This window comes from Alosa sapidissima, chromosome 14, assembly GCF_018492685.1.
Source record: "Alosa sapidissima isolate fAloSap1 chromosome 14, fAloSap1.pri, whole genome shotgun sequence".
Taxonomy (NCBI): domain Eukaryota; kingdom Metazoa; phylum Chordata; class Actinopteri; order Clupeiformes; family Clupeidae; genus Alosa; species Alosa sapidissima.
In genome coordinates this window covers 36,068,964-36,094,274 of record NC_055970.1, presented here as the reverse complement: position 1 = coordinate 36,094,274, position 25,311 = coordinate 36,068,964, and the positions used below count along the sequence as shown (strand labels likewise).

Below are 25,311 nucleotides of genomic sequence, written 5' to 3'. Positions count from 1 at the left end.
AGTAGCCTGGTGCGCGGTCACTTTGTGAACCTACTATGAAGCCAGCAACATTCACCTCTCTAACATTTAACTTTATAACTACAAAGATAACATGACGTGTTATGTAGGCTATGTGATGAACTTCCCCATCGATATGTGAATGGCCATGAACACAATCATCTATGATGCACTGAAAACAAGTCGTAGGAGATTTTATTTGGGTCGCCAGTACAATTTATGTTGTGTTATAGGCCTACACCATTTGTCAGTTTCCTATTAGGATGTAGTTTGCTAACTACCACAGTCACGGTTTTGTCATAAAAGCTCATGAAACTGACGCATGAAACTGGAGGACGAACGCATCGCAGAGGGGGTGCCAGAGCATGGATATCTACCTCTCAAAATGAAACCGTTCTGTGGGGGCGCCTGCCATGTACCTCGCAGTTGCAAACTACAAGGGACATGAATCCGCCTATTTGCACTAACATTAACAGATACCAGCTCCTCAACTTTACCGATTAAAATCTAGTGACCGTGCTGTCAACTAAAGCAGACATCCATAGACCGGACATAAGGCCATTCAATTTGCATGTAGATAGTTTCGATTGTAGATGCAATCTTTAAAGTTAATAGCAACCTCCTCACATTCTTATTTCTGATTTAAAATGCACAACAGTGCATTATATTAGGCTACAATTTAAATGGATATTTTAAACAGCGGTTGCACGGTTACATTCGGTCTCACTCAGTCTCCTTGTGACAGCCTGCAGCCTACAGTCATTCACTTCTAAGCATTTATTTAACGTAACTACCAAGATAACATTAGGCCTATGTGTATTTGTAGGTAGGCCTATGTGATATAATACTTTCCCATCGATAACATTTCAATGAACATAATCATCTAGTTTGCACTAGAAAGGCTTATGTGATCGGTTGATTACTGGATTACCGAGAACCTAGCGAACGGTTTGACTCGTGTGGCAGCCACGGTTACGAGGCCCGGAGAATCTAGCGAACTGTTTGACTCGTTTGGCAGCCACGGTTATGAGTCCCAGAGCCATACAGGCTCATCATAGTTTGACTGATTATACTACCACTCCAGTAGAGGCGCTAATACGCGATAAGATGAAAGAGTAGCGACGAGAACACTCGAGCACAGCCAATCAAGCCAGTGTTGCTCTGTATGTGAAAACGAATGATGTTAGTAACACTGAGTCGGTTTATTGACGTTGGCACTCGATTCTCCCGGCTCAGTGACACGAACCAGGTTAATTAACCGACACATCGGTCAGTTCATCAACACTAGTAATAAACAGTTCGCGAGAAAAAATAACTTCAAGAGATTTAATAATTATTCTCTGCACCCATCTCCACATCCATTTGTCTCGGTGGGGGGGGGGGGGTAGTGGGTAGTGTCCCCACCAAAGCTCAGACCAAACCTACGCCCTTGCTTCCAACAAAGTTACGTCTAACTGCAACGTGTGCCATCTAGTGGACAAACTATGTAACGCCAATACTGGAAATGCAGCCTAAATGATGATGAATATTCGGTTTTCCTTTAATCCTACTGATAATCATACCGATAGTATGTGTGTGCCTGTGTGTGTATGCGTGTGTATGTGTGCGTGCATGTGTGTGTTTGTGTGTGTGCGTATCTGTGTGTATGTGGATGTGTGTGTGTGCATGTGTGTGTTTCTGTCTGTGTGTGTATGTGTGCGTGTGTACATGTGTGTGTGTGTGTGTGTGTGTGTGTGTGTGTGTTTGAGTGTGTTTGTGTATGTGGATGCGTGTGTCTGTGCCTGTGGATGTGTGTGTGCATGCGTGTGTGTGTGTATGTGTGCATGTTGTCTGTTGTCTGTTGGACTACTGTTGGACTACTTTTTGCACCTTCACCATGACACTCACTCTCTTGAGCACCTTACCATGCACACAGAACTACAGGACAACTGTTGGACTACTTTTTGCACCTTCACCATGACACTCACTCTCTTGAGCACCTCAGAACTACAGGCCAGTCCCGGCTCTGTCACTGCAAGCGTCTCATGCTTGATCACCCTCAAGCACACTGTGGATTTTTTAATTTAATTTATATAGTATATTTAGTATTTAGTCTTGTTAGTTTTTCTTATATTCTACTGTCTCTATTGTACAGTGGAGTTTTGTTATATGTTTATACTTATATTTACTATTTCTGCTGCAAGTGCATGTTGTGTGTGATGTCTGTATGCTACTGAGACCTTGAATTTCCCCTTGGGGATCAATAAAGTATCTATCTATCTATCTATCTATCTATCTATCTATCTATCTATCTATGTGTATGTGCGTGTGTGTGTTGATGTATGTATGTTTGTGAGAAAGAGTGCGTGTCTTCCAGCAACCCTTCGCTCAACACCACCATCTACAGGCCAATGAGTGTACAGTCACTAAATGTACACAACTTAAATTTTTTTTAGACCCCCCCCCCCATGGATGAAATTCTACGAAACTTGGCATACCCCCAGATAATGTCAGGTTAATCATACACATAAAATTTGGTTCTGAACATCTTAACTGAAGATAGGGGCGATAAAAGCAGAATGATATTGCATTTTCATTTTATACCGGGGGGGGGTGCAAATCACAAATGAGGGATTATGGGCTAGGTTGATGTGGGCCCTTGAGACCAACATACCACCACCTCGGTGCCACGGTTCAGGTAGTTATTTCGAAAAAAACTGCATTTTTTGGGTTTTGGGGGTCCCAGCGCGGGGGGGGTGGGGCATGGGCGGTGGTTGGTTGGCATGTGCAAATACATGTAAAAACTTGCCTGACAATCTGACTTAGACTGACAATTGTGATAAAGCCTTTATAGATCTACAACAAGCATTAGTGTCAGCTTCAGCTCGTGGGTTGCCTAACTATGACTTAATATTCCATTTGTTTTATGTGTGAAAAAGCAGGGTACATGTCAGGGGTGTTAACAGCATGGTGGTCAGCACAGACCAGTGGCTTATGTATCTAAGCAATTAGACCCCCTTGGGGATCAATAAAGTATCTATCTAGCTCTACCTAGATCCAGTAGTGAAAGGAATGATGTGGCAGCAGCTGCAAGTGTTAGCTTTCAGCTTAGCTGACATTGTGTTTTTACATCCACTCATTGTACATGTCCCACATGAAGTACACTCACTGCTTCTACAAGCAAAAACATAACATCTTACACCTGCCCGTCTCCTGTCATATCAGCATGTGTTATTAAGTCTTACTCATGTAATCCTTGCACGTTGTACAACACTTAACCCATCTACTCTACTGCCAACAGCAGATGATGGTGATTCACATGATTGCTGTGAAACCTCACCCAGACATTTCTGAAACACCTTTGTCAAATCATGACCTAATATTGTTTGTTGATGGCTCAGCTAAGCGTTTGGGGTCCGGAGAGGTATGAAGTGGCTTACTGTATCACTGAATCAATTTGATTAGGTTGAATCTCACTCCCTCCCAGGTACTTTTTCTGCCCAAGCAGCTGAATTGGTAGCCCTATATATAGAGCATGTATTTTGGTTTATGATTTATTATAAATCCAAATACATACATAATTATCATCTGATGCTGTGATAGACCTTGGTATCAATTTAAAGGGACACCAGGCAAGCCTGATGCTTTTTCTCTACGAAACTCCCCCTCGCTCGGTCTGAAGCTCTTTTCCTTTTCTTTGCGTCTTCCGTCAGTGGTTTTCGCTGCTTCTTCGCCGGCTCTGCCATTATACACACGTTTGCAACAATCTCTAGCGTTTCGTTAGCCTACCGCTGTGCTGTAAACTGATCCTGCTTCGGTCGGCGGGTAGGATACACCGAACTTGCAAGTGGGATATTCTTTCTACAGGCAGTAGGGGCGGGCGAGAGAGCCTTCATTCGCCCCGTAATGAGTCATTTAACCATATACCGACTTACGAAGATGATTAATTAACATGAAAACGTTGCCTGGTGTCCCTTTAAGTTATTTTGAATATATCAACTTTTCAACTTTTTTGCTATTTAACACATATAAGCCTAATTGACCTGACACAACTCAGTGGGGTAAAGATTCTATTGAGGAAAGGTTCCTGTGGTGGCCGTCATAGAAACAAAGGTGAGGGTGAGAGTATGTTTGTGTGTGTGTGTGTGTGTGTATTTGTGACAATGTACACAAGCACATACACTGTCCTTCTGATCAATGGGTGTGTGCCTGGACTACATTTATACACTTACCATAGTCTCACCCATTCATTTCTAATGGATGGTCATTTTTGATTGGGAAGGTGCACAAAATGTTATGGGGGTGCACCCAAAATGTTATGAAAATGATCAACATTTACTTCATGTATTCAGATGTCCTGTGTGAGCAAAGTCATGGTGACTCATGACAGATTAAATTAACAATATTTTTAATAAAAACAAAATTGTAAATCGGTCAAATTTTAACACAACAAGAGGGTTAAAAGTGCTTTCCACTGGGGGGTGCTGTGGCGCAGCAGGCTACAGCACCTGTACCATATATGGGTCCGAGTGCCCACGGGGACCCAGGTTTGAATCCGACCTGCGGTCATTTCCCGATCCCACCCCATTTCTCCCTCCCACTTGCTTCCTGTCACTCTCCACTGTCCTGTCCAAATAAAGGCAAAAAAGCCCAAAAAATATACTTAAAAAAAAAAGTGCTTTCCACTGTTTTCACATGCATGCCTTACAAGCAAACCATCAGGCTGCAAGCTGAATTGTTTGCACTGCAATCCCAGTGTACCATATCCAATGTATCATTGATTGGATGGAAGACTCCAGATGGGGATCTGGGTATTGAGTGGACGCGAGGCAACCAAAGCCAGCCCCAGAGGGCTACCTACCACAGGGACCCAGGTTCGAGTCGGACCCTGGTCATTTCCCAATCCCACCCCATCTCTCTCTCCCATTCGCTTCCTTACACTCTCTTCACTGTCCTATCAGATTAAAAGCATAAAAAACCCAATATTTTGAAAAAAGGATTTTCAGTCCACAGTTGAAGGCAATGTAGAAATTTGCTGCAATTTCCAAACTCAAGAACGGCTAGTTGTACAGAGGAATGCTTTATATCTGTGTATTCACTAAAGTCCGCTGTTTATTTTGATATATGGTTTGTTGTGTTGACTGAACAGTTTGTGAGATACTCCTCCGAGAAGAATGGGTGTGGAGACAGAGACAGGCTGTCTGTAGAATGAAAATATTATTAATTATTATTTCATGTAAACTCAAAGTATTTTTTTTCCGTGTGACTTTATCCACTAGCACTGTTTGAAAGATGACATTGCACAGTTTTAAATGATGTGCGATAGCTGCGTGATGAATGCTCTGTGAGCAATTCAACAGAGAAGAATAGGTGTGAATTTGGATGCACTTTGATTTATATTTTCCATTGATTAACATTTTCTTCCTAAAATATTACTCTCTGATTTATGAAATCTTAAAAATAGATGTAAAAAAATGTTGAACCAGGCTTTATCCAATGTTCAGATTTCTGTTGTGAAAAACTGGCAAATAGTTAGATTATACCTCATTTGCACATGTAACCATAACATATTTGTGCAATACAAAAAAATGTCTGAGTAAATAATCAACAGTTTTTTTGTAATAATCTATTAATTAAAATGCTACCCTATTCATCTGTCTTCATGGACTTATCTGAACTATAATGGTTAAAAAAGTCAAAGCAAGTCTGGACAGGTTATCATATAAAAATGTTTTCATATATTAAACATATATTAAACATTATTATGTCATATATTTCATACATTCACTCTATTAACTGGTTATATTCTGGTACCATAAATACTAAATATTTGGAATTACCTTCACAGCAAAATCCACAACAAAGATGCAGAGGCACACCATCTCTATGCTCTCAGTCAGGCCACAAGCTGGCTCCCAAGGTGAGGGCCGATGTCGTGGATCAGATGTATGGGACCAGGAAGAGGGCCTCTCAAAAAAGGCCAGACCAAGGATGACTGCTATGGTGGTACCTAGACCCCTTCACAGCATTAACACAGACAAATGCTAAGTTTGAAAAAAGCAAAGTATGCTGCTTTAACATTTAAATGATACAGTGGGTCCCCGTTAAGTTTGGACGGGTTCCTTCATGAATCACGCACCCCATTTTCTCAGCAGAAATGGCACAAACTGCAGTTGACACAAACAACCACAAGGTGTCACTTGGGTGCCACTACTATTTTTGATGCGACTGACTTACTGCTTCCATGACGCAGCGGGGGCACGGGAACTTTAATTGATCACGGTAGTTTAAGCTTACACTTGACAAAACATTCTAATATGAAAATGTAAATGCAATTGTTGTAAAATGGTGCAGCTCCTTTAAGAGAGCACCGTGTGCAGGGATGGAGAGAGAGAAAGCGAGAGGGGATAGGCCTACAGTATGTGCGTTAGAACTTAGTGTGTGGAAAAAGTACGTGCTGTTGAGACTGGAGCGAGTCATATTCAAAATAATGCAAAAAAAAGCAATTATCCTCATTCATTGCAACCAAATGAAGGCACTTAAAACTTAAAAAGATGAAGCTTTCCGAACTTTTTCTGAAATTGCGATCAGTGACTGGCATCGGGTGAACGAAGCTTTTCGAAGTTGAACAGGCTATTAAAAACTATTTGCGCACCTCCATGTCACAGGAGAGACTGGGCTCTCCCTTCTATGAAAAAGACGTTAGGCTACCTGCAAACTGGCCTATGATTTCATTGCTGAGTTTGCGGCAAAGCAAGAAAATGTTTTTTTTCCTGAGTCAGGATATGGCGAGTCAGTGTCATTTATTTGTCCAATGTTAGCCTATAGATACAGACCAGTACATCTTATCAATAGTTTGAATGTCGTGTGTGTTTCTGCTCATTGACAAATACCGTTCAGCACAATGATTCATGCCCAATTAATTCCCCCTGTGTGTAAAGTAAGCTATCGCATGATTTCATGCACGTAAGTGAAAAGGGCCTTGCATCTGTCAAGTTCGCACAGGGCCTCGCATCCCCTTGCGACGGCCCTGCAGCTCCTCCTAAGACAGCGAGGAAAAAGTTAAAATACGCGATAAACCCGGGAAAAGTGGACAGGTTTGTTTCGGTCCCGGTGATTATTTGTGAAATTGTGCAAACGACAGCCTTTTCAAGGCATTTCAAAGAAGGAGTCGTAGCATGCAAGCTCCCAAATTGACCCAGTAGCCTAAGGCATCAATAAATTGTTGGGACTGGGGAGGGTCATGCGTTTTTTCTCAATCACTTTGGAGGGTCATAGAAAAAATTCTTGCTGGCGAGGGAGGGTCACGTCTTTTTTGACTAACGCTCCCAAAACTCCTCCGGTGGTCCCCTAATTAAATAAATAACGAACAGTCCCTAATTGATTAATAGCCTAGGCCTACACCAGCAATTGTTGAACATTGACCTGTACAGGACATTGACAGTAGCCCAGCCTAACAAGCAAATGTTGCAAAATACATCAAAAGACGCAATTAATCAGAAATAAATAATGTAATCTGCATCGCTTTATTTAACAAACTGCAAGCAACAAGAGCATTGAGTTCGTCCCAAAAACAGCTATCGATTAATCACCAAACGTCTTATAAACAAGTATTGCCAGGAGCAACACCTTGCAAAAAATGATAACAATAGGCCTAGGCCTTTATATGGCTCTGCTCCTGCCTAGATTCGAACTCAGAACTGCCTGAAAGTTGCAGACCTGTTCTGGAAATACGTGCATTAACCCAGTGTTTCTCAAAGTGTGGTCCGGGGACCACTGGTGGTCCGCAAGCTATCCCAAGTGGTCCGCGAGCAGACGTGGTAAAATATGATATAGATGAGTTGTTTGCAATATTGAACCAACTTGTATGTAAATCCAAACAGTTCTGCAACACTGTCTATGTAAGATATGCCAGTTTAAATCATATGAATCCTCTGACACAATAAGCAAAGTGAAAATACAATAAGCAAGGTGGTTCAGTGAGTAGGCCTATTGTGCTGATATACTGTTGAAGTAGGTCTAATCTATTTTTTTTTAGCTAGGTGGTCCATGCATTTTTTATTGGTTAAGTGGTCCTCCATCTGAAAAAGTTTGAGAAACACTGCATTAACCCACTCGACCGTCAGACAACGCTATCTGCTTCGAGTAGGCCTATTGGGTAGGACTGTAGCCTACACTGGTTGCTGTTGCTGCAAGCGGCTGCAGTTGTACTTACATTTCACCATTCACCATGATCGTGAATGAAGTGTCAATTTTTAACTGGGACCCACTGTAAGCTACAATGCACTGTGTGTGTGTGTGTGTGTGTGTGTGTGTGTGTGTGTGTGTGTGTGTGCACTGCACTGTTGTGATTTTTGTCAGAGTCATTGAACAATGTGATGATTATATTAAGCAATATGGCACGAGTGAGAGCGGCGTTGGTAGCAAATATCACATTATTACACAAATATCATATTCTCCGCACTTTGCGAAGAGATGGTAGCTGACCAAAAGGCTGTACTGTTTCACAGTGAGGCAAGGTGGCTTTCCCGAGGTAAAGTGCTGTTGCGCGTGTTTGAGCTCCGAGTCGCCTCTTCTTGGAGGAAGAGCGCATGCTTGAATCTGCAAGCACGTTCACTAATGAACATTTCTTGACGAAGCTGATAAATAAGATTACCACCAAAAAAACTTGAGTATGGGACAGGCGCCTCGATCGCGACAGTATTATGCCTTTGAGATTTCTGAGCGAAATCAAGGAATGAGGAAACGTCTGATTGGGAGGCACTCTTGTGATCCCATGTATTAAACAGTAGGCCTACATCACATCCCTGCAAAGTTTATTTCAAAAATATTTCCCAACCAGCAGTGCTCAGTATGACTGGATTATGGATCCATTTAATGCAGCATGTTGGCATTTCATTGAATATATTGTACAATGCTGTACAATGGCCTATGCTTCCTAATATGTTGCTGGGAAACAGAAATATGTGTGTTATGTATTTATTTATTATTATATCTGCAGCACCAGCTGATTTTAACTCTGTTGAAGAGGATATATTTAGAACTTTCATTATTTCCATAAATTTGACAATTTTAAGCTTGACCTACAACTTTCTTAGAGCGATGAGGGACAGGTGGGGCTCGAGAATGCCCCCTTGATCAAAGTGGGGAATGAAAGAAAAAGTTTGAGAACCACTGATCTAGTTTGTTAACTACCACAGTCACGAGTTGGGTCGCGATAGTCTGTCATTTTTAAAAAGTGGGTCCCCAGAAAAAAAGTTTGAGAAACACTGCTGTATGTCTACCCCTCCCAGTGCTATTGCGCCATACATTGAATAAACACTGTTTATTCGCTTGGAAAATCGCCACATTTCATGTTGTGTGACCGTAGACATTTTTATCAACTACTCGTGCAACTGTATTTAAGTCGGGAAAACGTGGATGTTTTTGATTACTTCTACGTCTGGCTACGTCTGAGCCCGCTAGCATAGCAACATGCTAACACAGTCGCGCCGCACACCAGAGCGTTTGAGTGCACATACCGACACGGGAGAGGTATGACTCAACTCGTGAAAGTTAAGGTAAGAACATATATTACTACTGACATTGGGTGGCATGTTCCTTCAAACTTCTAATACAAACTGTTTTACTTTTCACGTAGACTTTTATTGTGTAAAGTTCTATTGTGGTAGGAGTAAAGGAAAAAATTAAGCCTATAAAGGAAAAAATTAAGCCTATGCAGGTATATTTTGGATAGCCTATATTCGATTAGTGTATAGCTCATTTGCATATTCAAATTCATTTTTAAAGAAACTTGTAATACAAAACAATGTACTTTTCATGGATACTTTCATTGTATAAAGTTTTATTTTGATAGACATAAAGGGGGAAAATAGTCCCATAGGGGTGTATTGTTGCCTGGCCTTATACTGGCACACATCTTGGATTGATGAGAATTAAACATATTTCCATATTTTACTAGGATTTCTTAGGACTTTTAGTTACCATGTTGGGTAACACTTTATTTTAATGTGTCGCTGTTACAGTGTACCTACCTAATTAGGTACAGTGGTACAACCTGTGTAACAACATGTACTATCAGGTACTATCATTGTACTTGCATTATGTATTTGTGGGTACCTACATATAGTTGTTACATTGTAATACTGAGTGCTTTTTCAAAACTTTTTGCCAATTTGCCTACATTTTCAGAGGCAAAGAGCTGACCTGAGACCTGCTGGATGGGGTAAATCTGGTTATGATAAATTTGATATCCAAACCATTCTTAGCTCCAGTCAAGGTCTCATTGTCTTCAGTGTACATGTAATAGCTGTGCTGCTACAACCTTGTTACTCTTTGATACAGTGGAATAAACCTATTAAGTGTACCAGTTAATTACTTGTAATCACATGTAAGTACTTAACTGGTACACTTCATTTTAATGGGTTTATACCACTGTATCAAAGAGTAATAAGTGTGTAGCAACCAGTGTTGGGAGTAATGCGTTACAAAGTAACACGTTACTGTAATTCCACTACTTTTAGTGGTAACGAGCATGTAACAAAGTATTTTTGTAAATCAAGTAATGCAATTACAACTAGACTGCATTTACAGCGGGAACTGCGAAAGTGTAGCCTAGAAATCTAGACGCGCCCCTAGCGGCAGGAAATTACATTTGCTGCCAGGGCTAGTCTAGCAACTCTCCATTGGCTTGTGAGCTCCAGAAATCGAAACTTAATCAGGCCAATGAAATCGTGTATTTATAGTCGTTAGGTGGGCTTAACGTAATGATTGATGGCAGAGTTGCAACGGTTTGGCTTGAATTCCCTGCTACTTGAAAACAAATAAGATGGATGTTGCTGCTGGCGAACAGTGTGACACGAGTTAAGTTTTTATTAAGTTGGCAAACGTTTGAACTAGCCAACTAGCTCTGCTGGTGGGAAATGCATGGGACTCATAGCGCTGCCGTTGTCCTATTGCGTGCAGAGGGAATTTGAAAGACAACTGATTATCCCACCCCTCGGACTGAGCACTGCGAACGGTGAGTGCCCAGACCCTACATTTTAATGTGGGTCTGGCTCGTCAAGCTAGCGAAAGTGTGCTTGCCCGGTCCGGTCACCAACGTGAGCAGACAGTGGCATACGCTATGCTGAACCTGGCTTGATCCAGGCATTGTAACACTGCCTTTCAGTGTTGGAGCAGTGGTAATATCTCAAAAGCTCTGCCTTCGAATTTAGCTTCTATGACTGAGATCAAATCACAGCAGTGATTGGCTGCAAAAATAAATAATAAATATATTAATAATTAAAATTAAAAATTAAATAAAAAATAAAAAATAAATAATAATTCTTGAATTTCCCCTGGGGATCAATAAAGTATCTATCTATCTATCTATCTATCTATCTAATGTCACGCGTCTTGCACCTCTCAAACTGGGCTATCAGGTAACCTACAGAAGAACTGAAATTATGAAATATGACCAAGGCATTAAAAAGCTGCTTGTTTGTCAGGATACTTTTTCACTGATTTATTTAAAAAAATATGAGCTATGAGTGTGAATGTTATATATTCCATCCCACAAATTATGTTTTACTGGTTTATTTGACAAATAATTTATATGGATTTGCTCTATAAAGACCTTATGTCTGTTTCGGATTGTTTTTTGAGCCTGGGGTTGTTTTGAGAGCCTATTGATGTAGCCTATCTCAGATGTATCTCAGAATAAAGGACACCTGTTGATCTGTAAATCAACTGTATACTACTGTCTACATTGCACTATATTTCTTGACCTGTCTCTGTATATTTCATCACCTTTCTATACTTTGCCTCACATTGCATGTATGCAACACAGCTCAGATCTTTGGTTATTTTACTTAGCCCACTTCCATACAGTGGGTCCCATTAAGAAGTGGCCACTTCATTCGCGCTTACCGTGATTCACACAGCAACATTATTAAATTAATCTGTCACCATATGCCTATGCCTACGTTTGCAAAGAAAACATTTTAATTTGATTCACAATAACGTTACATTTAATGTACATGTTGACAATGAGTAGGCTAGTTTTGGTTGTTTGGTTGGTGGTGTTATTGCATCCCTTAGTTATGCCTACAATGCAAAATTGTTCCCTCTCCATTGGAAGCTCCTGTAGACCATAGTAGACGCATTTCAAAACATCGCGTTAGGAGTCCTCGCGACTTCTTTTAAGCTGTCACAGACTTAGGTGCTACTTTTAGGGCTAAAGTGCTTCGTGAATTACTGTTAGTAAAAACAAATAGCAGTCCTAAAGTTACAAGTGACGAAGTTACGAGTGCAAGCATCTCATATCAAATGACCATGGCATTACGCTAAACAACATAAATCCCAATTAGCAACATACATCTCCTCCCTATAGCTAGCCACACAAGAAATTAAAGATACTAAATCTCTGCTTAGCATGCTTCTCCGCTTAGCATAATAACAGAAGGGGCACATTTATGTTGACCACTACAACATGACTCATTATGTCTGTAACTCTATAAAACACTTACTTTCATAAAGGAAGCACACCATCCAGCACATACACATGGAAACCGATATTTCGGGCACTTTTTTGGCCACAAACTCGTCACTCTGAAACTGGACTACTCTGCCCTACTAAGGCAAAAGACCTTAACTCACCAGAGTGTGAAACTGAGAAAAATGACTTTAAAGTTATCTTAATGTCCTGACAATTGAGTAATAGGTATAATATTGTAATTTTCACATTTTGTAGTGAATACCTGTATTAATCTACAAAAAATGTAACTCAAATTTGACCTTTGACCCTTTTTTGGAAGTTACTGTATTCTGTCTTAGTATTGCCCACAAAATGACAATCGGTCATACTAAGGCAAAATACCTTAACTTCTATTTTATAGCACAATGTTATGATAACAATGATAACTTTCACTTAAAATGTAAGCAATATTAACCCTATTGGACTCACTATGATAAAATGGCATCATTTGATATTTTATTGATTTTTTCTGTATTTCATACTCATTCTACCACACAGACAGTCATTGATATGTCAGAATTAAGAATGAGAGTGTTTTGATGTTTGGATATGAGGCACTAATTTAGACTCATTGGCTTATTTATTTCGATAACCAGCCTAGAACAGCAAAAATATTTCAGAATCATCCCATTGTAGCATCTTAATGTCTGCTGAAAAGTGAAAACATAGGAATTAATATTTCTTGGGATTTTACTTGCAGTATTTGCATTATTATCATGAAATCAGGAATACATTTTGATGATTTGATGATTTTGATGACATTCACACAGAGCACCTTAGAGCACCTTACCATACCTTACTATGCACAGAGAATCACAGGCTCAGTCCCTGCCTCAGTCATTGCAAGCGCCTCTGATTGATTAATCACCACTATGTGGATACTGTTTTTAGAATTGATTTAGATTAAGTGTTAGTTAGTATAATTTGTATTTTAGTATATTTAGCATATTCTTTATCTTCTACTGTCCTTATTGCTTAGTTGTGTTTTTATATTATACACTTTAATTACTCTTTCTGCTGTTAAAGAATGTGTTTGTGTTGTCTGTATGCTGCTGAGACCTTGAATTTCCCCTGGGGATCAATAAAGTATCTATCTATCTATCTATCTATCTATCTATCTATCTGATGTGTGTAGGTCTTATTATGATTATGATTAACCTAAACACTGTAGGCCTATACATTTTCCTGAATAGAATGGAAACTTAACCAAATGCAGATGATGAAACAAAGTTCTCCCACACAAATTAGGTAGATTAGGATGTGATTGGTTCCCCTTATTTGGTCATTTTATAGTACTGCAATTTAAAGCTGCCTGCTTTGTGACTAGACTAGCTTTAATTTCCCCACTAACCCGCAGCTACACTAAACTTTAGGCTTGCATTGATAGAATTGACAGCCTGTAACAACTTGGGAGTTTTGACTAGCCAGCAGCAAGTTTTAAAAACTCGTGGCAGATTTAATGTATTTGCTTTCTCGTTGGTTGTTTGGTATGGATTTTAACAAGGGTTCAACCAGTGGCGATTCTAGACATTTTTAACAAGGGTGGCCCTAGTGGGGCACTGATTAATTCAAGGGTGGCATGAGGCAAAACATCCAGATAAATAGAAACAGGCTCAAGATGTTAAATTAGCACAAATACATTAGGAAAACCATGCACCAAACACCATACTCATCAATTGAAGGAAACAGACCATACTCTCACATACTGTAAAATGTCTTTGTATTTGAATACAATGCAAATACAAATAAACAAACATATTAAATCTAAGTTGTCTATCAATGGGTTATGCTGAGCTAAAACAAATTCCATCATGTGGACATTAAAATATATTTTATTATATTATATGGCTATCTAAGGTCATCTATTTTTGTAGCTGTTAAAATAATTTGACCTGCTTTTTTTGTCTAAGCTGGCAAAGAGCTATAACAAAGTAATCCAAAATCAACAAACACCTCTCAACTAAATGCCTAACAGCATAACTCTAACTACCATCAAATGTTGGACCTCTATAGAAAGCTTCTTTGTTGCCATCGGAAACTGTACCTCAACACCAATCTTGGGGCCACAATTATTTCAACCTCTATATGCTCCCACTTGGACACATTATTAAAAATAATTTGATTTCATATCATAGCTATGCAGATGACACACAAATTTACTTAGCTCTATCACCAAACGCCTATGGTCCTCTTAAATCTATGTGTCAGTGTATAGAACAATCAACACCTGAATGTCTCAAAATGTTCTTCAGCTGAACAAAGAAAAAACTGAAGTAATTATATTTGGTAAAAAGGAGGAAAGACTTAGGGTTGCCACTCTCCTTGACACAAAAGGGTTGAAGGCAAAGGATACTGTCAGCTTTTTTTTGTTGTTGACTAAATCAGCTTTTTACCACCTCAAAAATATTGCCAAACTCAGAGGGCTGATGTCAAAACATGACTTAGAAAAACTCATTCATGCATTTATCTCCAGCAGGGTTGATTACTGCAATGGACTGTTCACAGGCCTTCCTAAAAAGACTATTAAACAGCTTCAGGTGATACAAAATGCAGCAGCTAGGATTCAAAAACTAAAAGAACTAAAAGAACTGACCACATTACTCCAATTCTTAAGTCCTTGCTAACCTGCTAGTAAAGCCTACAGTTATAACTAAACATGGTGAAGCAGCTTTTAGCTGCTATGCGGCTCAGCTGTGGAACCAACTTTCGGATGACATCAAAAAGGCCCCAACTGTAGCCAGTTTTAAATCTAGACTTAAGACCAAACTGTTCTCAGATGCTTTCTGCTAACTGTGCCGAGTTACAAATTCTGAATCTGCCTTGATAATTATTCTACCTTTTCTTTTATTACTTTTTTTTACTACTTTTGCCTTTGTTTTTGCTTACTAATTATTCTTTATTGGGGGCCAAGCAGCGAAGCTGCGAGGCAACCCATAGTGATTGGGGGCCAAGCAGCGAAGCTGCGAGGCAACCCATAGTGATTCTATGTGTTCTTCTTCTTATTATTATAACGAAACGCTCATTTGCCATTGAACCATGAAATGAATTTCCCACAAAAGTTGGGAAATTTGGCACATTGATTCGGTATAGTCATATGATTAGTTTCACTAAGTTTCATGTCAAGTGCTCTAGCACCCCCAATGTGTCAGATTTTGCATTACATCTATGCGCTTAAAGTTTCAACCATACAAATTGAGGAATCCTTGGATGAGACCGAACTCAACACACCCCATGATGTCAATTTCCGCCACGTTGGATCTTCCGCCATATTGGATTTAATCAAAAACACTTAAAAGGAATCAAAGGTCATAAAGTTTGTCCGATTTTGACGAAACTTGGCGCAGATGATCGTCAGACCATGACTCACAAACACATTGCTTTTTGGAGCCATATTCAAAACCTGTCGCCTGTCACGACCAATCAAGTTTGGCGGCAAAGCCGCCAAACAGGAAGTGAAGTAATATTTCAGTAAAGCTTTAATGTATCAAAACCAAACTCAGTACATGGGCTCAAGACCCAATAAGGAGGAGGCTCAAAAAATTTGATGACTTTTGACCTATAGGTGGCGCTATAATGAGCAAAATTACATTTTGGTCTGTTACGGGTAATGTGTTTGAAATTAAAACTTGCTATTGGTGTCTGTTAATGTTAATGTACTAGTGGTGTCTGTGGGATATCATAAGACCGACAGATGTGAATTTGTGATGTCGACGTAATTGATCCGGAATTTCCGCCACGTTGGATCTTCCGCCATATTGGATTTAATCAAAAACACTTAAAAGGAATCAAAGGTCACAAAGTTTATCCGATTTTCACGAAACTTGACGCAGATGATCGTCAGACCATGACTCATAAACGCATTCCTTTTTGGAGCCATATTCAAAACCTGTCGCCCGTCACGACCAATCAAGTTTGGCGGCTTTGCCGCCAAACAGGAAGTGAAGTGATATCTCAGCAAGGCTTTCGCGTATCAACACCAAACTCAGTACATGGTCTCAGGACCCAATTAGGAGAAGGCTCAAGAAATTTGGTGCATTTTGACCACTGTGTGGTGCTATAATCACAGGAAGTATTGTCATATTTCAGCAACGCTTTGACATATAAAAACCAAAGTCTGTACATGGGGTTAGGACCCAATAAGGATGAGGCTCAATAAATGTAATGACCTTTGACCACTAGGGCGACGCTATAATCACAGGAAGTGGGCTCATATTTAAGCAATGCTTTCACGTATCGAAACCAAACTTAGTATATGGACTCAGGACCACATCCTAAGGAGACATAATAATTTTAGCAACCTACCACTAGGGGTGCTATAATTTGCAACACTTTCTCGTATCAACACCAAACTTGGTATGTGGACTCTAGACTACAACCTGAGGACGCACAATAAATTTGGTGACTTTTGACCACTAGGGGTGCTATAATTATCAACACTTTCTCGTATCGACACCAAACTTGGTATGTGGACTCGTGACTGCAACCTGACTACGCACAATACATTTGGTGATGTTTGAGGTATGCATATGTGTGGGGGGTTATTGGGATGTGTGGGAGAGGAGGTTTATGTGTGTGTGTGGGATGGGGGGTTAATTGGGTGTGTGTATAATGTAACAACATTAGGTTGCCATGACAACTCCTGCTCAACTGCTTGGCCCCCACATTGCTGCTTGCAGCTATATTTATTATTTAACATCTTTCCTCCGCCATTGGAGTCTATGGCAGCCCATAGAACCGTCTGGTAAAAAGTTGTGAAATTTGGCACACCGATTGGGGACAGTCCCATGATTAATTTCACCAAGTTTCATGTCAGCACCTCGAGGGCTCTAGCGCCACCAACAGGCCAAAGTTGGACGTGCGTTCACGCACGTAACTTTTGACCTGTTGACCAGATTTTGAAAAATAACATACCGTTGGAATCCTTGGACCAAGCCGAGTTCAACGCACCCCATGACGTCATTTTCTGCCATGATGGATTTTCCGCCATATTGGATTTTAGTGAAAGTGAAACTAATTCTTCACAGGTCACAAATTTTGTCCGATCGACACCAATCTTCACAGATATCATCGACAGACCATGCCTCATTAATGCATTGCTTTTTGTCTTCGGAACTAAAACCGTTCGTGCGTAACAGCCAATCGAAGTTTGCGGCGAAGCCCCCAAACAGGAAATGAGCTCATATCTCAGCAACCCATTCATCTATCATAACCAAACTTAGTACATGGACTCAGGACCCAATCAGGGGGACGCTCAAGAAATCTGGTGACCTTTGACCTCTAGGGGGCGCTGTAATTAAGAAACATGCCTTTTGGCCTGTAGCAGCAGTTGTGCTTAGAATTAAAACGCACTAGTGGTGTCTGGTACTACTGTTGAAGGTCCTTAGGCCGTCCCAAGCCAACTTGTGATGTCATCATAATTGATTCGGCCGCCATATTGGATTTAATCAAAAACACGTACAAGTTTTCGCAGGTCACAAATGTCAGCGGATCCTCACCAAAATTGGCAGAGACCATCTTCAGACCATGCCTTATCAGTGCATTGCTTTCTGGAACAATTGACAGAAGCATTCGGCTGTAACAGCCAATCGAAATTTGCGGCGAAGCCGCCAAACAGGAAATTAGCTCATATCTCAGCAACCCTTGCATGTATCAAAGCCAAACTGGGTGCATGGACTCAGGACCCAATCAGGGGGACACTCAATAAATCTGGTGACCTTTGGCCTCTAGGGGGCACTGTAATTAAGAAACATGCCTTTTGGCTGTAGCTGCTGTTGTGTTTGGAATTAAAATGTACTAGTGGTGTCTGGTAATACTGTTGGAGGTCCTTAGGCCGACCCAGGCCAACTTCTGATGTCATCGTAATTGATTCGGCCGCCATATTGGATTTAATCAAAACACGTACAAGTTTTCACAGGTCACAAATTTCAGCGGATCCTCACCAAAATTGGCAGAGACCATCTTCAGTCCTTGCGTTATCAGTGCACTGATATAGTCTAGAGCAGGGGTCTCAAACCCAAATGAGCTGGGGGCCACTGCTGCCAACGTCATCTGATTGGAGGGCCACGTCAGTGTTCAAGAATAATACATCACACCAAATAAAAATATTTTCCTCTCATAACTTATTTAAACCTGGCAAATGTAGGTGCCAGGGTTTAAAAAAGCAACACCATTGGATTTTTACATCAAAATTTCAAAAGGCCATGGCTTGAAAGTGGTCAGAGATAAAGTCCTACCGTAAATGTGAAAATCTTTGAGTATAAACAAAAGTTTATGAAGAGGGTAAATTTACCCATCTAGTTTGCATATTATGATGCCACTGGATGGCAAGCACCTCAAATTATGCACCTTTCAGTAAATACTGGACGCTGAACATATTTGAGCAAGTTTACTTTCTTTTCTTTTGTCATATTATCCACATAACAAATTAACAGGAAAACAGTAGGCCTAAAATGTAAACCAACAATAGTAAACTATTACTATAACCACAAACCCTATGCTACTATACAATAAAGTAGCCTGGTCAAATCAGTTCCTATTGCGGGTGACTTTGTAATTCTTCAGAGCCCTATTTTTACTATCCCTGCTGTCTGTACCACGTCCATTATGGACACCATCATCACGATTACCAATGGCATCTCCGGCTATGTTGGGCAGAGGGTCGAAATAAGCATGGTATGCGTATACACGCAAAGACGCACCTCCATGTTTTTCTTTGCATGCAGACACCAAAGACGGAGCTGTATTTTGCATATGTCCCTTGCTGGCCACCGTTATTTTAAAATGACGCACGTACATGGAGACCTCAGCTATGTATATGTAAATGAGGATTTCTAAGCCAATAGGTATGCTTCGAATTACTGGTGGTGGTAATTAAACATAAATGGGGCCACATTCTGAATGGGGAATGTTGATTTTGTTAACAAACAACTGAAAACGTTACACAGTGGACCTTTAAACCGAATCAAGGATCGTGACACCTCTATGACACCCCTATAGTAAAGCACAAATAGATAGGCTACTTGAATTTTGTTTACTTGAAATACAGGAATTTTGAGCTCTTTTTCTACAGACTCTCTTTCTACAGACTGCTGTCTGTGCATTCCATATATATTGTATCTGAGTTATGTTTATAGTTTGTTACAAAGATGCACATTTATTATATTAATAAGTTAATTTATTATTGTGCTTCTCAACTGTAGGGGTACCCCGAGTGTAACAGAGGACGTAGTTCGTCCGCCGCTCACGGCCCTCGAACCCACTCACGCCGCTCACGGCCCTAAATCCTCACTCCAATGATCCGGGTCACGGCACCACTGTAACAGAGGTCGTAATTAGTCCGCCGCTCGCAGCCCTCGAACCCGCCACCTAAACACACACCGGCATGGGAGTCGAACGCTCTAACCACTGAGCTAAAAGCCCAGGCTTCCAACCCAGCGGTTAGAAGCGTTCTTAAGGTTAGGGGTGTGAGGATTTACACGCGCAACTAGCATGCTAGCTCAGTTCGCCTCTGTTACACAAGAACAAATCTTCTTTAGTGCTGCATTAACAAAATCGTAGTTGGCCATTTAGTTAACTAGTCATCTTGCACCTGACAAAAAATATATTTTAAATTAACTCACCACTGGCAGAGCCTTGAATAGTACCATCTGTATAAATGCAGTGAACGAGAATCCACACGATGGTTGATTGAGCGATACTATAGCACAGAAACAGAAGGCAAATAACATGATAAAGAATAAAAACTTATATTAGGTCATCAGTATTAGTACCAATACCAAATCAAATATTTTTTTTTTTCACCTGTATAGCATCTTCAAGGAATATGACAGCTTGTTGTATGTAGACATCATCATCATCAGCATCATCTTGGATATGATGGATAAGATAAAGGGTTAAATGTTAATGATTGACATCCAGAGAATAGGTGTACATATACACTGATTTTCAGGTCTGGTTCATAAGCTGTGGACAATACAAACACTATACGTTAACATCAGTTGGAATGAACTAGTTAGGTAACCATATTTATATTTTCTTAGGCTTAAATCCCTATTTAGATGTAAGACCCCAAATGCTAAAACAAAATTTCAAAACAAAAAAAAACATTCAAAGTAAAAAAGAAGGTCCGCACACTTGCTCTCAGTTTGCTTTGATTTATTCAATCCTTAAAGTCACGTTTCAAGCACGTCGGCTCTTCTTTAGACTTGTACAAACAAAGACCATCACCATTTTAAATAGGTCATAGGTCACCTGTCCTGTATACACAGGGGTTCACTATACATTGATACATAGATATAAATATTTAGAAAAATACATTATATATATAAACAAAATATAACATGTATGACAATACGCTGTAAAAAAAATATTAAATAAATGTAACTAGAAAATGTAATTCCGGGGAAGTACCAGTGCATGAAAATGGCTGAACAGTTAAATAGTTGAATAGTTTAAATGGTTAAATTATTTAATAGTGAATTATTGTAGTGAGGACTTTTATTTTAAAACAGTTGTGGGCAGAGGAAATAGTTGAACAGGATCTGTAGTCTTAAGAGAGCCAGATTGTGTGCTTAAAGCCTAAGACAGAGTAGATAGTTGAATGTAGTAACTATAAAATGTAACTATAAAAGTTGAATGTAGATACAGTGTTTCCCATACGTTGACTAATCTGTGGCGGGGCGCCATGAAATCAACACACATTAATGTTCTATGTTGTACTATTTAAATTAAAGATAAGATAAAATCCTTTCATTGAGCTGCGTTTTTTATGCACGCAGCCTTTCCTTGCCCCATCCCGCTCTCTTTCGTAAGGAGCCCGCTGCCCCTCCTCTGCATGTGCATTTAACAAAACATTAACGATTGGTGAAGGATTGTTGTTGCCACATAGAAGCATTGCGGGCGGGCTAAATTGCTATTAAATCCGCTTAGCATCGTGACAATGCTGCACAAATTTGTTCAAAACCGTGAAAAAGTGTTTTCCAAGACTCAAAAGTGCTTGTCCCAAAGAGAAGTACGAACCTTTATTTTAACTAACTACATAGAAAATGTTATGAATTGCATCCACACATCAGCAGCCTTTTAACTGTGTTACAATTGCAAGGGTTCCCTCACAAACGTCTTAAAGTGACATGCACTCAATTAGACATATACACTACCAAGACAATCTTAGACCCCCCTTGGATGTTGATAGATAGTTTAATGAGTGAATGGTTTGAAGACGGATTGATAAAAAAATTTAATGGAATGTGCCTTATATCCTTGTAGAATGGAAAGACGAAAGAGAGAGAGTTGGCCTAGTTGGGCAGAAAACAGTTGATACAGGTGCAATCAGTTTAATTAGCCCTTTATGATGTCATAGTGCCAATGCAAAGTCTATGGGGAAAACTAAGTTGGGTTTTTTTATATCTCAAAAAGTATAAAGTTTAAAAAACGAAAAATGCATTGCTTAAGTGTCTTTTTCAAGACCTACGTTACAAGTTTGAACAAAGATTCTACGTTAAATGGTTGAAGCTGAAATTGGACACAGATATTTTGGTTAGAAGAATAATAAAAAGAAGAAGACTCCGGAGAACAGAACACAGCATTTTCATGCACTGTAATAAACCTAGCAACCACCTTATTAACCAATATGATAACCCTAGCAACCAACATAGCAACCATCTCAAGTACCCTAGCAACCAACATAGCAATCACTTTTTATATAATACTTCTCATTATGATTGCCCTAGCAATACCCTAGTAACCATTTCATGTGAAAATTTAGCAACCACTTCTGGTTGGGTCGCCAGACAAAAAGTTTAAGAACCACTGCATTATTGAAACCTAGCAACCACCTTAGCAACCAACATGATTACCCTAGCAACCAACATAGCGACCACTTTTAAATACATAGTAACCAGTGTTGCGCGGGTTTGGTCACAAGCGGCCTGCGGTCGCCCGATATTTTAATCAACCCGACCGCAACTCGGACCGCGAATATTAATTAGAACAAAATTATACCCGCTTATTTACAAAATGTGTGCTTTTGGTTATAGCCTACCATGCAGTGTGACAGTAGGCCATTTCTGCGAAACGTTATGCAGTAGAACTACACATATGCAGGACATAATGTTTGCGCAGGAGAGAGAATGCTGTCCTGAGAATTTTCGGTTTCTGTAGTAGCACCCCCCCACCTCCACAACGCTGCATAGGTGCACTGGAACAATCTTTCTAAAACGCATTAAACTTTCGTTTACAATGACGTGAAACTTACCGAGTGGTCAGGGGCTGATATGCTCACACAAAAATCGCTGCAAAAGATGCTTTCCAACAGGTGTTTTACCATTCGTTGAAAAACTGTGGAGCTATTTTTCCAAACGCCTCACACACGTACATTCTTCCGTTGCAACCACCACAACTTACCTAGCAACAGCCTAGCAACCACCTCAAGTACCCTAGCAACAGCATAGCAACCACCATAACTACCCTAGCAACAGCCTAGCAACCACCTCAAGTACCCTAGCAACAGCCTAGCAACCATGTCAAATATCCTAACAACAGCCTAACAACCACTTCCACAGTTACAACCTAGCAACCAACATAGAAACCAATGAGTTTAACCTAGCAACCAGCATAGCAACCACCACAACTAACATAGCAACAGCCTAGTAACCACCTCAAGTACCCTAGCAACAGCCTAGCAACCATGTCAAATACCCTAGCAACAGCCTAGCAACCACCACAATGCCAACCTAGCAACCACCATAGCAACCAACAGGATTACCCAAGCAACCAGCATAGTAACCACTTCATTTGACATAACAACCAACATATGTACCCTAGCAACTAGTGTTGTCACGATACCAAAATTATTGTTTCGATGCCAATACCAGGTCAAGAATTGCGATTTCGATACTTTTTTAATACTTTTCTAAAAATGTATTCGATTTGGAGGCTCCCACCCACGTCATCAGTAATATTGAATATTGTGATAACCACACCAGTGGCCATCCTAGATTCTGCTTGACTCTCCACACACACACAAACACATACGGAAAATGATGGCTTATGTCATATGTTTCTATTTGATATATTTTGGAATTTATATAACGTTATTTTGTTAATAATGTATAGTATTTTATAATCTGCATAATTATCAGTGGCTAATTTTTTTTTTATTTGTTTACTTCATATTGATTTTTAAAGTATTACACTTAAGCATATCTTTATTGTGGTGTGTAGGGCTAATTGAGTGCATATTGGTTGTGTATTCTGTAGGTGTAATTGAGTGCCTGTCACTTTAAGAAATATGTGAGAGTAGCCTTCAGCCTCACGGCTTTAGGCTAGTGAATAATAGTTGCGCATAGTGCGTTTGGATATGTGGATGCAATTCATTATTTTCTATTTCATTAGATAAAATAAATGTTCAAAAAACCAACAAGTCGAAGAAAATCTTTCTGGGATCATAGAAGAGCTAAGTGTCTTGCAATGTTCATTAATGATTTTAGTGATCACTCCACGAATGACACACATGACCTGAGCTAGCGGGATAGTTAGCAAGGAGCTCTCGCCAGATGTAAAAGTTTGCCATGGTTGCGTTGCCTATTTCTAAATGACGTTAAATCCCCCAAATCCAATAGCCTAGGTAGGTTAGCAACACAAACTTGAAAGATGCAAGTGAGCAAATCAACTTGATATTAGCCTATTATTATGTGTTGCAACAGCACTTAAACTAGCAGCAATGTCTCACTGTGACAGCTGCGCATACGTGTGTGAGGAGAAATGACGCACAGGCTAGGGAGGAGGCACTAAAAGCATGCTTTGAGCACACGCATGTTAGTTCAAAAGAACATGGTCATTCTTAAAAGTATCGATACTAATAAAATTAGGTATCGCGATACTTTTGTAGTATCGGTGCACCGTGCAACACTACTAGCAACACTATTGTAACTATATTTGCATTGTTTGTTTTTACTCTGTATGATATTTTACATCATGTTTTTTGCATTTTCATGCACTGGTAATTCCTTGGGAATTGCATTTCTAGTTATTATTCTTCCCACCAAATTTCTCTGTCTTATTCAGCTTTAACCGTTTAATGTATAAACTCCATTCAAACTTTGTAACGTAGGTCTTGAAAAGGACATAAATCAAGCTTATTTTTCCCCATAGACTTTGCATTGGCACTATGATCAACTGACAGCTGCTCAACTAGGCCCCCTCACAGAGCTAATTAATGACTTTAATAAATGCTTATGAATTAATAACTCTAATGAATGCTATCAACTGCACCTGTGCTCTCTCACTGACTGCAGCAACTTCAATGGAACCTCTTCTCTGTGTCTCTCCATTGAACTGGATAGCTCACTTTTCTCTTCCCCACTTTCTTTCACTTCTTTGTCTTCACTTCATCCATTAACACAGCACACACTTTGCTGTCCAGATGTGGAGCTTTTGCACTTGCACTTGAGACCTCGGTATCTCCCAAGGGAATTCGGTAGTGTGTGTTGTATACGTTCCTCCGAATGGGAATGCGGCAAGAGCAGATAGTCACATTGCGGACTGTGTACACAATGAATTACAGTGTTCTTCAGCAGCACCTGTGTTCGTTATGGGCGACTTTAACCATTGCAAATTAGAACTTGCACTCCCTGGGTTCGAACAGTACATCAAGTGCAGCACACGCAACAAAATAACTCTCGATAAATGCTATAGTAACATCAGCAATGCATACGTTGCCAAACCCAAACCTCCCCTGGCCAACTCAGACCATAACGTTGTTCACCTAATACCAACATACAAAACCATGCTCAAACGCAGCAAACCCTAAGTGAAAACTG

At 40.0% G+C, this 25,311-nt stretch overlaps 1 protein-coding gene across 4 annotated transcripts in view; it reads right to left on the bottom strand.

The window, feature by feature from the left end:
• Window positions 1-25,311, bottom strand: part of LOC121681596 (two pore calcium channel protein 2-like) — a 225,836-nt gene that overhangs the window by 173,154 nt on the left and 27,371 nt on the right. For all 4 annotated transcript variants that reach the window (XR_006022199.1, XM_042061418.1, XM_042061417.1 and 1 more), the window contains exons 3-5: window positions 20,294-20,358; window positions 20,113-20,189; window positions 5,817-5,994 (exon numbers count right to left, since the gene is read on the bottom strand). Coding sequence is in view for 3 of the 4 variants with exons in the window: in XM_042061418.1 (XP_041917352.1) it covers window positions 5,817-5,994; window positions 20,113-20,189; window positions 20,294-20,358 (320 nt within the window). In the remaining variant the exon portion in view is untranslated. The remainder of the gene's footprint in view (window positions 1-5,816; window positions 5,995-20,112; window positions 20,190-20,293; window positions 20,359-25,311) is intronic.